Source organism: Corticium candelabrum, chromosome 1, assembly GCF_963422355.1.
Source record: "Corticium candelabrum chromosome 1, ooCorCand1.1, whole genome shotgun sequence".
NCBI lineage: Eukaryota > Metazoa > Porifera > Homoscleromorpha > Homosclerophorida > Plakinidae > Corticium > Corticium candelabrum.
In genome coordinates, this window is record NC_085085.1 from 12134485 (window position 1) to 12146984 (window position 12500).

General features: G+C 41.4%; 3 protein-coding genes across 4 annotated transcripts in view; 2 read left to right on the forward strand and 1 right to left on the reverse strand.

The window, feature by feature from the left end:
* The first annotated feature begins 709 nt into the window (after positions 1-709).
* LOC134192444 (thrombospondin-type laminin G domain and EAR repeat-containing protein-like) lies at positions 710-2106 on the forward strand. Its single transcript, XM_062661186.1, has 2 exons — positions 710-722; positions 804-2106. Exon 2 carries the CDS (start codon positions 851-853, stop codon positions 1841-1843), a length of 993 nt encoding a protein of 330 aa, XP_062517170.1. The 5' UTR covers positions 710-722; positions 804-850; the 3' UTR covers positions 1844-2106.
* Positions 2107-5674: 3568 nt separating this feature from the next.
* LOC134193178 (carbohydrate sulfotransferase 11-like) lies at positions 5675-7992 on the forward strand. The gene is made up of 2 exons (XM_062661984.1): positions 5675-5815; positions 6916-7992. The coding sequence occupies exon 2, from the start codon at positions 7053-7055 to the stop codon at positions 7746-7748; it is 696 nt and encodes a 231-aa protein (XP_062517968.1). The 5' UTR covers positions 5675-5815; positions 6916-7052; the 3' UTR covers positions 7749-7992.
* Positions 7993-9957: 1965 nt separating this feature from the next.
* The window catches only part of LOC134186513 (syntaxin-1B-like), a 4482-nt gene continuing 1939 nt past the window's right edge, over positions 9958-12500 (reverse strand). For both annotated transcript variants that reach the window (XM_062654503.1, XM_062654510.1), the window contains 7 exons: positions 12374-12450; positions 10828-10936; positions 10698-10771; positions 10536-10625; positions 10430-10477; positions 10258-10368; positions 9958-10182 (listed from right to left, as the gene is read on the reverse strand). In XM_062654503.1, coding sequence (XP_062510487.1) covers positions 10102-10182; positions 10258-10368; positions 10430-10477; positions 10536-10625; positions 10698-10771; positions 10828-10936; positions 12374-12450 — 590 coding nt within the window. In that variant the 3' untranslated portion in view covers positions 9958-10101. The remainder of the gene's footprint in view (positions 10183-10257; positions 10369-10429; positions 10478-10535; positions 10626-10697; positions 10772-10827; positions 10937-12373; positions 12451-12500) is intronic.

Below are 12500 nucleotides of genomic sequence, written 5' to 3' on the forward strand. Positions count from 1 at the left end.
GGACAGAGATATAGAGATCTAGACATACGTAAGACTTTGATTGAGGTGACATACTAGAGTGTTGTTGTTAGTTTACTGTTTTCCTTGCTGTGTTACATGCATGCATCTAAGTACAGTGCATAAAATTAATAATAAATTTAGTCTGATTTTTGTTTATTAATGCCATGGCCTCCTACGCAAATTTCCCCCCTGGACCAAAACAAGGTTTCTACGTAGCCTCGACCTCCCAGACCCTTGTACCGTGAATCAGCGCTACACTTTTCTGGGAGGTCATGGCTAGTTCCTGCGCCAGTGTCAGACCATGCTACAAGTGTCTCTTCTTCTCTAGTCGTGACGTCAGAAACGTTTGGAATGAACTTTACCTTTCTCCAACCTGGTTTTCTGCACTTTGACTAGAAATATGTAACACAGGTGTAGGGAAGTTTTCGAGGTCTAGAGAGACCGATTATTTTGGAGAATGATAAGGCAGTGAGGCAAGAACGATTCTAAACTTGGCTGTACGCCTACAGATTACTTGCTGAAAATTGCACGCAAAGCCTTTGACGTGTGGTCTCAAGTCTTTCTTTCTACGTAATTTCTAACAGTTGAAAGTATCTTCATACTAGTTACGCTAAGTATTGTTATTCTAATAAATTTCTGTTAAGTTTAATGACGCATGCACGTCTCTTTTCTACAATTGCAGACTGACGGATCTACACGAGCTCAAGACGACCACATTGAAGGTAGATAGATATTCCGTTGTTCATTGCTTTATGTATACTCTTTAGGTCTAACTGTCTATTTTCTATGTGAATTAAATTAAGGTCTCGCTTTCTTTGAGAAAACTACATCTTTACCACCTGCTAGCATCATGCACGCCACGTCTTTCAAACTTGGAGATCAGCAGTTCCTCGTCATTCCCACTTTCTCAAACGCACACAACGGTGGATCTACTGAGTCGTATATATACAGATTTGCGCAAGGATCGCTACACAAATATCAGCCACTCAGGTCACGACACGGTTACAGTAGTGCAATTTTCGAAGTAGCAGGAAATGTCTACCTTGCTATTGGCAACTATCACTATGACTCGTCGACCATTTATCAATTACAGGGTCACAGATTTGTCCATTTTCAGCACGTTTCGACTATTAGGTATACTACCGACATAGAACACCTTCACATGGATGGTCACGATTACTTGGTGTTCGCTTGCTATCACAGCAGTCAGTCGCTATTAGTCTTCTTGTGGAATAATGGAAATTTTGAGCTGTATGAAACAAAGCAGATTAGAGGATTTCGAGATGTGGAACATTTTGAAATCGGTGGTAAACATTACTTGGCAGCAGCCAGATACAATTCGGGTTCTTCGGGTGATCACAACGTCAATTCCTATATCTACAAATGGACCGGAGCTCATTTTGCACTTTTCCAGACCATTCCCACAAAAGGAGCATTGAAATTCAGTTTTACTCGTATTGGAAAAATGTTATTTCTAGCCGTGGCCAACATGCTAGACAGCGACAAACCACTTGACCAGAAGTTCAAGACTCCATCCGTAGTTTACAAATGGAATGGAAAGAAATTTCAAGACTTTAGATATCTCAATACAACTGCAGCTGCGAGTGTCAGCTTTGTCAATATGAGACACCACAGTTATCTTGTAGTTGGAAGCATCTTGGCAAATGGAATATCAGTCTACAGAGCTGAAGGATCGGGATTCCACTTGTATCAGAGAATTCCTAATGTCAACGCCACTCATACAGAGTTCTTTCAAAGCAATAATCGCACGTACATGTTTACAGCAGGTGGCTTATTTGAACACAGGTACATTTCCAGTGTCTACGGATGGATGGAGTCGTAAGGACACACGAATTATAGAATTGACATTAACTTTGAGTTGTGAATGATTGCTAAATTTTGTTAGTTCAGTACAGTGTGAGCTAGTGTTTTGTCTGCAATCCAAATCGTCTTTCCACATGTACTCAAATTTCGGGTTTGCATGTAGTATATGGTTCAACAATTGCAAGTTGCTGCAAATAAACCTGGCTATATGTCTGTGTTCATTCGTGTATACGTATATATGTATGTACTATCTGGTGAATACAGCTCGGGCTATACACAGTGTGCGAAATAGTCTTTGACTGACCACCGGACATCATGTTTGCTCAATTTAAAATTTTCCGGACAATAGAAACGTCTGGTCGATATATGTGTGTGTGTGTGTGTGTGTGTGTGTGTGTGTGTGTGTGCGTGTGTGCGTGTGCGTGTGTGTATATATATACTATATATATATATATATATATATATATATATATATATATATATATATACAGAATCATATAATATTTCTTCAAGTACAACTATACATAGATGTCTAACCCACACCCACACCCACACACACCCACACACACACACACACACACACACACACACACACACACACACACACACACATATATTCTTGCCGAGTCCAATGGACACCTGCTTGGGAGTAACGACCTTGCAATACCTCCTCGAGGAGTGAAGCAATAACATGTGGAAGCGAACGTGTACACACACTGATCCCACCACATCTTTTTCCAGCATCTGAGTCCACCACACTAGATATTCAAGCACAAGGAACAAAGTGGTTTGAGTGGAGGCATATTTTTCCCCATTCAGATCTAGTTACTGTAGTGGATCAATTCATGACAATTATCATGGGTTGCCACAGTAATTCGAGGTTGGTACACGTGTCCATGTATTTGTGTTGCCAAACCAAATTTCTTGGGATACTCTGCACGAACAGGTCGACAAAAGACACTTGCCACTGCAGCTAGCTCGAGGATGCCTGACCAAGTGCCAGGTTTCATGACTCTAGATGACACTTTGATGTTGCATGCCTTTGATGCATGTAATTAGTACAAACCACCTGACAATTAAATTACTAAAAAAAGCCTGACTAACCATTGACAGACTGTCATTCCCCTGACAGCTAGACTACGCCCTGGCTACAAACCCATCCGCCTAAAATTCTGCATGCCCGTTCAGTTCTTCAATTGTCGTACCTAGTGATCGAGTTTTGGAAACGTCATCTTCGTCCGCATGCGCCATACGTCTAGACGTGGAAATTCAGTGACTTCGTGCTTAGGCATCTTCAGGTTCAGCCCCTACAAAAAACATTACACGCAAATATCTCTAAGTTTCCTATCCTGCTGCGTTCACCGTGTACTGTACACGTATCTCTATGGCCCGTGGCTGTCCGCTGCACCAGAGTCGTGTGTACAGCTCTGCGCACGCAACCCTCGGAGCCTCAGCGTGTGTACGTGAGCCGCCACATCCGGGATTTGACAAAATATACATACGTACAACATGCAGTACTGTACTGTACAGTGTACATGACGACGCTTGGCTGTTTGCGTTTGTTTCGCGCGCGAAATCTGGAAACTAAGTTTGTTGATATGACATTGGGATGTGCGAGAATGTGGGTTGCTCTAGGGAATTCCACACCTGACGCTACGCCACCGGACAAAATGTCCGGCGAAATCACGAGTGGCCGGACGAATGCTTCGTTTGGTCGGTAAATGTCCAATGTCCGGCCGTTATTTCGCACACTGCAGTAGTACTCCATAATAATACACATGTGCATTTTTACAGGTTTACTTAGATGCCATTGTCAGAAGAGCGGTGTGAGACCTGGATATTTCGATGTTACAAATTATCCGTAACTGTTCACAACCTTCCTATATATTGAAAGCAGCGATCAGTCCTGGTGCAGCAGCAGAAGCTGAAAAATGTGAAAAAAGATGCCAGGCATGAAGTCAATGTTACCATAGCAGATGGTCTATTTTATCCACTAGTTTTTGAATCTCTGGGCTTCACATCATCTTTAACTATAAAGACTTTGAAAGGAATATGTTCAAAGACATCATCAATCAGTGGAATTACAATACCGTTTCCTCGAGCTACAAGAACATATTAGATTAGAAAAGTTGTTTAGAAAACTATAACGTATGCAATTAGAAGATTTAGATGTTCGCAATTGGAATTTGCTTACTTGACTTGGGAGAAATGTTGGAGAGGGAAGTTGGTTATTGGGGTATTGTAAATATATATATATATATATATATATATATATATATATATATATATATATATATTGTCAAATATTATACGGTGCACATCTCTTGCGATATCTAGATAACCAACTCTCTTCCGGCCCATGCATTTCAAAAATTATTAAATCAAACAGTCGTAAGCAAGCTGACAGTTGCTTAGAAAACTTCTGCATTGAAATCTCACCATACACGGTACAAAGCCAGTAGTACTGTGTACTAGATGCCTTTCAGCTGAGCGGCAACAATCGACACTTCGTTTATCAGAAATGAGCGGCAACGGCGATTTGTGAACACATTGCTGCACGGTAAACACGGCACGCCGCAAATGATGGAAAACTTTCTATCTTTGCGAAAACCGCTCGCTGCCGTTGAAGTTTGACCAATCGTAACCTAGCATGAAATCAGGTGGTCACGATCACGCTTATCTGAGACTCTTTGCTGTGAAGCATTGTACTGCAAGTTTGCAACAGGTTTAGCGTAAATATAATATTAGCTTTAATTATTAAAATGGTACTCTGCATGCTAGAAGTACCGCGGTTACAAGCAAATGACGTTTAGATTTGTGCAAATTCATTGGGCGTTGTCTGTCTGTTTGTTAAACTCTCTGTTTATTTGTCTGTTTGTCAGCCTGTTTGCCTGCCTGTCTGTATTTTAGTCTGTCTCGCTGTCTGCTTTCCTGCCTGTCTCAGCTATAGTCTGCCTGCCTGCATGGCAGCACCTGCCTGTGTGTAACATTATAACGTCTAAACTGCTAGTCCAATCGCCACGAAACCGTACAACAAGACCGCGTTCCATACTACAATTCAAACAAGAGTTTTGGTTTTACAAGAAATGCCTTAAAGAGGCCCCTTTTAAGGTTCAGGAAGCGACCCTAATAATTCGGCGACGGTGCGTACTCTATAATTTTGCATAAATAACCGGTGAGTTGACGTCTGACGTTCGAGCGAGCTGGTGAAAGCGTCTGGCAGCGTTTGTATGAACGCCATGGACATTATCTGCGTTGTTTAACATTCGGAAATACAGATTGTGACATTATGACATCCGGGAACCACAGATTGCGTAAAGTTGCAGACTAACTAGCGTATATTCTCTGTTTTCTTGTCGAGCGAAACAGGTCAGAAATCCCGCTAGTATGACACAACAGAGGTGACTATCGTCAATAGTCAAGTCTGTACATGCATGCCAGTCAAAACGTGCTCACCAAATTTAGTACACTGCATATTGTGTGTGTGTGCGTGTGTGTGTGTGTGTGTGTGTGTGTGTGTGTGTGTGTGTGTGTGTGTGTGTGTGCGTGCGCGTGTGTATGTGAGTGCGTGCGTGCGTGCGTGCGTGCGTGCGTGCGTGTGTGCGTGTGTGTGTGTGTGCGCGCGCGTGTGTGTGTCCTTTCGAATTCTCATGTGCAACACCAAATAGAAGAATCAAGCTATAGCTGCATGTGGTGTCTGGTCCACGTAGGTGGGATTACTAATTAGATGGCGATTAGACTGTGTCGACAAGAGTGTCACAGATCATGCAAGTGTCACACGGTTATCTCGTCATACCTGATGCTGTCTAGGCTATGTGGCAACCTTCAAAAGCTCTCCTTGGATTTTGTCTAACGATAACTTGCTTAGCTTTCGTTCTATTTCATGCGTTTGTGAAAACTCGTTCTCGTTCTCGTGCCTCTCTGGCCTTCAGCGATCTCACTGCAGATACAGTCGACGGCACTAGCAGCCGTCTGTCAACGGCTTTACCAGGTGCGTGAGAGACTCAAAATCGCCAGTCTCGCTAGTAGAAAATTGACGAAATTTGTACGGTCCGACAAGTCTGTTTGTTGATGATATTTTTGTGTCGTTGCTTCACTTGACATACGAAGAGTCTCTACAGTGTACAGTGTGGTATGTATGTACGCTACAACAGCACATGTATAGTGATTGCATGTGATCGTGTCGTGCTCGTGACATTGTCATCGCACACCTACTAGACGTGTACGACAGGCCAGCGTCTGTGCGTGAAGCTTTGCTGTCTAACCAATCAAAGACACGTGCGCCGAGTCAGGTGACTGTTGGACCGTATCCGCGGTTCGCGTTTAGCGCAAAGAACGTGATAAATAATATGTTATACATATCTTCCATTTCAATAGTTGTTTGTACTGTTGTGGCTTGGTTTATCTCTAATTTAAAATAATTACCTAATAATCTTGCAAACGCACCGTCTACATCTGTCTGCACTATAGAACAAAGAGATAAAGCTAAACATATTTGGGCAGCAATATATATATATATATATATATATATATATATATATATATATATATATATATCTTTGAAAATTTACACGGTGCGTGCGTGCGTGTGTGTAAGTGCGTGCGTGCGTGCGTGTGTGTATGTGCGCGCATGTGTGTTTGTTTGTTTGTTTGTTTGTGTGTGTATGTGTGCGCGCACTGCAGTAATTGCTGAATCGTAAAAGCCAAACCGTACAAAGGTTCGTTTTGTTTCAGTAGAATTATCGGCGTACACACACACACACACACACACACACACACACACACACACACACACACACACACACACACACACACACACACACACACACACACACACCACACCACACCACACACACACACACACACACACACACACACACACACACACACACACACACACACACACACACACACACACACACACACACACACACACACACACTCCAAGATCTCCGACATGTTAACACACAGACTTTGCTAAGTAACCGAAACTGCATCTCTATAAAGTCATCGAATACAAAAATATATTTGACGTTGTCCAAGACTTTGCTGGTATGATGTAAATAAAGGTGTAACGTTACAATACTATAGAATCACCTCAGGAACGATTCGCACGTGTAAAGGCCGCGATCAATGACAGATGCAGCAAGAGCTTCCGACAACCTCTCACAAAAAATCAACTTGACCTTCTCTACCGACGCCTCGTCGTCGATGACAATCACAAAGTCATGTACTGTCCCGTCTGGAAGTCGGGCTCGACCTCCTGGAGAGCAGTCATGCTCGTACTGAGCGGCAAGTTCAAAACTCTCGACGAGGCCGTCAAGGCTGTTTTCGGACTGAGGGGACTGAGGACGTTGAAATCGTACGGGAATAAATCAGAAATCGAGTTCAGACTAAAAAACTACACAAAATTTACGTCATACAGAGAGCCGCTCAATCGTTTTACGGCAGACTACTTGATGTTGCGAATGAAATCGAGACGTCACAACGAGCAGGCCCACAAAGTCGTAAAGTATGCGAACTCCGTGAGAGGACTTCTCGATCGTCGACATCAGTGGCAAAAAATGAGCATCCGGGACTTTGGCACGTTTGTGGCTCGTTTCGGGAACAGTACGACGGGACTGGCTCGGTTAGACAAGCAGTGGATACCACAAAATCTGGCGTGTCGTCCTTGTCACGGTCACTATGATTACTACATCGATATGGAGAGTCCGACGGTTAACGACGACATTCGTTACATTTTGACGACGATAGGCGCGCCTCGTTGGCTCGAGATGCCTCATGTCAATCCTACCCGCAGGGACAAAAATCCGTATTTGTCTCAACTTTCGGAGACGATGTTCAACAGCCTTCTGTCTGTTTACTACAACGACTATGAGATTTTTGGTTTTACGAGACCGCAATGGAGTAGACTGCAACATTAGAGGACTTGCATGCATGGATGTATTTAATTAATTAAACGATAAAAATGGACGTTCTAGTGAAGACTTGCGTCTTGTTTAGCTATTTGCTAGAATCCCGGCGTAGCGTCGGGGGAGGAAAGCTGAGGGAGGCTATAGCCCCCAAACATTTTGAAAGTGTCACTTTGCTTCAAGCAGAACTATAAACTTTTTTTAAGTTACTAGACAGTGACAGTCCGCTTAGTCTCAGAGTAGTATGTTGACGATCGACGACGACGTTAAATATATCTCTGTGACAATACACATCATCATTTCAGTATGATAAAACCAGTGTCGAGAAGTCGTGGACACTTAAAGTACGCATGAACATCACTTAGTTTGAGATGTCGCTATCCGGCAATGGCAGAGTCAAAGAAGACCGCATCAAAAAGGCATGCAGAAGCCTATCCATCAATTCTTTTCAAGTAAGTCTAGTTAATTGCGGTCGACAACCCGATTGACCGGAGAATGGAATCTCCTGCGGCTCCGCTATCTAATGATTTGCTTGCACTGCACGGTACTTTCTCTACAGGTTTATTCTATCTACTAAGTACAAACTATAGATAGACCTATATTGCTCGCTAGATTACAAAATGCTAAAATTGGTCAACGTCGTTTGCACTGAATTGGTCTTCTAGATTCTATTGTCATCGAGATGCCATTTAATTTTGACGATGGCAGCGAGCCATGAAAACCTATTGGCACGGACGGTACCAGTGTTTCCACTCCTTTATACGCACACTGACGGTACTCAGTCCCACAGTTTATTTGTAACATGAAATTGATAATAATTTACTTAGATGTCTACAAACTGCGAAAAAGTACAAAATAGGCGTGACTTTGCGCATGAGAAATGGCGTGGTTTGCGGTCTAATTTATCAGCCCCCAAACTTGAAGACCACGCTACACCGGTGGCTAGAGCTATTTGCATGTGCTTTGCTCGAGTATGAACGAACAGGTTCTAGAGTACGTTCCAGAATTAGAGTCAGTTGCGGCTTTGGGAAGTGGCTTAGGATACCTAAACCCTAAAATTTACCAGATGCCCTATTGTTGTAGCAATCACCTTTCGGTGTCTAATTACTGCTGTTAGAATACCTTGCCAGTAAACGCAGAACAAAGTCGACGGTGCTGTTGATAACGACAGAGAGTAATGATGGTGGCTGTATCTAGCGTGTCGATTACATTCTCAAACTGTTTCTAGTTACTATCTGACAACATACCAATCTAATTACAGTAGGTACGTAGGTGTGTGATTGACCTTCTATCTCACTGCTTATCTCTGGGTAATGCATCCTTCAAACGAGAGGCGTCTGTAGTTGAATAAAGCAGACATAGAGCTTTCCAATGGTACCGTATGACGTCAGTCCGTTCTAGAGTTCCGCGTCAGCAGCCCACTTTCGCCCAACTGACTTTACTTCTGGAACGGACTTTAGTTGCAAGTGTAATCCAAGTACATTTTAAATTTAATTAAAACTTCAATTAAAGATACGTAAAGTTAAAGATTTTTGTCAGTAATAGATTTATTGTGCACTGATCGCGCAAGGGCGTAGTACGTTTCATGCCTTTAATGATATAGCGTTGTTCAGAAACTCTCTTAAGTTGGCGTGTTTGATGCTGCAGAAAATGAACAAAGGACTTTGACTAGCTAGAGTTCATGCATGTCGATTGCACCATGCACAGACCAGTATTGCAAGCAAATAGAAAGTGGTCCGACCTAACGTGCGCTAACAAGCCTACGTTAAAGTGGCTTCGTCGGCTGTCCCCCGGGCCTGGGAGCTGTAAAATTGGTCTGGAAGTTTTGAGACTACCTGCATGGATCTAGTCAACAATTGCAAAATGTGGATTTTGCATGTCTACGTGATCACTAATTATTACGTAAGCTGTTTTTACTAGATGAAATAGACTTATCTGAAACGTGCAGCAGTACATGAAATAACTCTTTGATGAATTTAGAAAAAAGTGGTCCGACCACTGACCGGCTCCTACGGCCCTGAATTATTTTATTGCATGTAGTAACGCCGTTGGTAGCTACGTTGGTACAAACTGCAGTCTGTCGCGTTCCAGTTTTTGCAAAGAAGCAACATGCATAATTATATAACGTGTGGCTGCATTTGTGGCTACAAATAATTATTGTTTGAAAACCCTCTAACAGAGACCCATCCATGGTCACCCCTGTCGCGTGTATACAGGACGAATTCAGACGAGCACGCTATACGTATTTAAAAATTCATTCCATTCTAGCGTACAGTCCGTACATATAGTGCCATATTCTATACATGATTAGCAAAGCAGTTTATGGCCCTATCTATCAAAACCACGTGATTGAAAACTTGCTTTGTTACAATCCAACTGCCAATCCTATAATGAGCGCAATAGCTGCGAGCAAAATGAGACAAAAGACGATGCAAGCTATCTTCTTCTAAAAACAACAAACAGACGAATTGACTAAATTGCTTCTATTAGCTTCATAATTTATGATAATGATTGTTATTACGTGTCTGATTTTGCTCTGCAGTTGTACTGCTTTCTTGATCTGGCCTTTTCCTTCTCTAACGTACTCCGCAGCTGCAGTCACGTTATTCTCGATGTTGTTGATAAGTTCACCCTAAATGTTAATCTTTAGCATTAATTAACAAATCAAATAATAAACACAAAATAATTATTGCCTGTTCGTAAACCATAGTTGCCAGTTCTTGAAATAGTTCTAGCAGCTCCTAGTCAGACAGTCTAACGTTTCAGACTCGAGCAATATTAATTGATTGCTTATGGTACCTTCATGCTCTTCTCTAACGTGATGATGTCATTGTGTCTGGCTTCAATGTCTCCAATGGCTTGTTTGACTCTTTCATTATCTAAAATTATCTAAAATGTGAGACACAAATGTGTACACGTACATCAACTTAATCAAATAATCCTATAAACTGTTATATATACATCTTGTGTAAAGACTTGTAGGTCTCCTTCGTCCAACTTTTCTTCGACTTCACTCGCGGTCATTTCCTTTCCAGCTGAAATTGATTACCATAAATTATTCAATAGTAGAAATAAGGCGTATCAGCCGTACTTATGTTTAGCTGACGAACAATTCTATCTTTGCACTGATCTCTGTACTCAGTCTGCACTCTATTGTAGTCCTCCATCACACTCATAAATTTGCGTGACAAATGAGAATGCTAGACAAGAGACAAGAAATCCTACAGTATGTTCTCCACTCACTCGAACAAGGGTTTGTGATGATAGTCACATAGACTTCCCTTGGGCTTGCAGAGAGAATGCTCTGTTAGTGTTTATTAATACATTGTTGTAAAAGTTCTATTATGATTGAGTTCTAGATATCTACAAACAGCTAGCAAATACAATCTACACTTCATTAATTAATTGTGCACGTAATAAAAGCTCCAAGGCAAGAAGTTTTGCATCGGTAAAGACGAAAGCCGTATGGTCTCTTCAGTCGAGTACAGACTGTGTGTATAAGTGCATTACACGTAATCTGACATTCAATTAGGTAGGACTCATGCATAAAAGAAAAATTGAGACTAAACGAATCTAAAGATACAGCATGTTGTAACAGCTTCTACACTTAGCCATTTAACGTGGCTTGATCTACTAACTACCGATGCAACACATTTATTGTTTTATATTATTTAATTCCATATTTTATTAATTTAATAATTTAATAATTCTTTTATTTTATAAGTAATTGTTCTTTTATATTAAATTTAATATTAATTTATGATATCTTAGCCTACAGCTAAATTGCACAGAAGCAAAACAAAAACATTAATCATGGTTTACAAATAATACCAGAAGTAGAGATAATCTAGAGAGTAATAAAAGCAAGGTTGATAAAAGTGTCTCTCATTTTTTACTAATTAATGTAGACTATAATATATTTATAATCACAAGAAAGACACACACACGCACGCACACACGCACGCACACACGCACGCACGCAGATATATAAATGTGGTCTCTAGTCTCTACAGTAGATAAATACGTCGACCTAAACGCACGCAGTCCCTGCCTATCAACTTACAGACAAGCATTGCTAAGATATCACAAATGCATTGTCATGTGGTATCTGGAGTTACAGTATGTACTTAGGGGCCGGTCATTACTAATTGTCCGGGGGGGGAGTGAAAAAATTTGCCGAGATCCGCATGGTTTCATATGTGACCCCTGCAAAAACAGCCTGCTAAAAACTCCTGACCCCACTGTCTGTCCGTTAGCACAAATATGGGTAGCTGACACCCATATTTGTGCATGTACATGCAGTATATATAATATATAAAAAGTAGTCTGTTTCAGGGCTCAAGTGTGGCCTAGGAATGATTTCTAAAGTTAGTCATTTCCATTCAACTCGCTGATAAACAAGTAAAGCAGAAATTGCCACTTTCAGCAATGTAAGTGTGCAAAGACCTTAGAAATATACTGTCCTTGCGTACAATTCTATAGTTTACAGATAAACAACACTGAAAAATTATGACCCCCAACAAAAGGTGACCCAAATGCTTAGTGACCCTGTAAATCACTGAATTTCAAACTTACGACCCCCACAGCAAATTTGCCAGCCCCTCCGGCCACTTAATTAATAATAACCGGGTCCTTACTTGAGCTTTTCGAATTCGCAATTCTGTTGAGTGTCTGCTCGCTCCGCGTTGCTCTTCTTCCAGCTTCTTTTCCATATCTAATATTTTCCAACATTCGTTGTTTATACACACAACGAGTGTAAAGAAA

Coding starts and splice junctions, on each gene's coding strand:
- LOC134192444 (XM_062661186.1), top strand. CDS start 851: ATGCACGCCACGTCTTTCAAACTTGGAGATCAGCAGTTCCTCGTCATT.
- LOC134193178 (XM_062661984.1), top strand. CDS start 7,053: ATGTACTGTCCCGTCTGGAAGTCGGGCTCGACCTCCTGGAGAGCAGTC.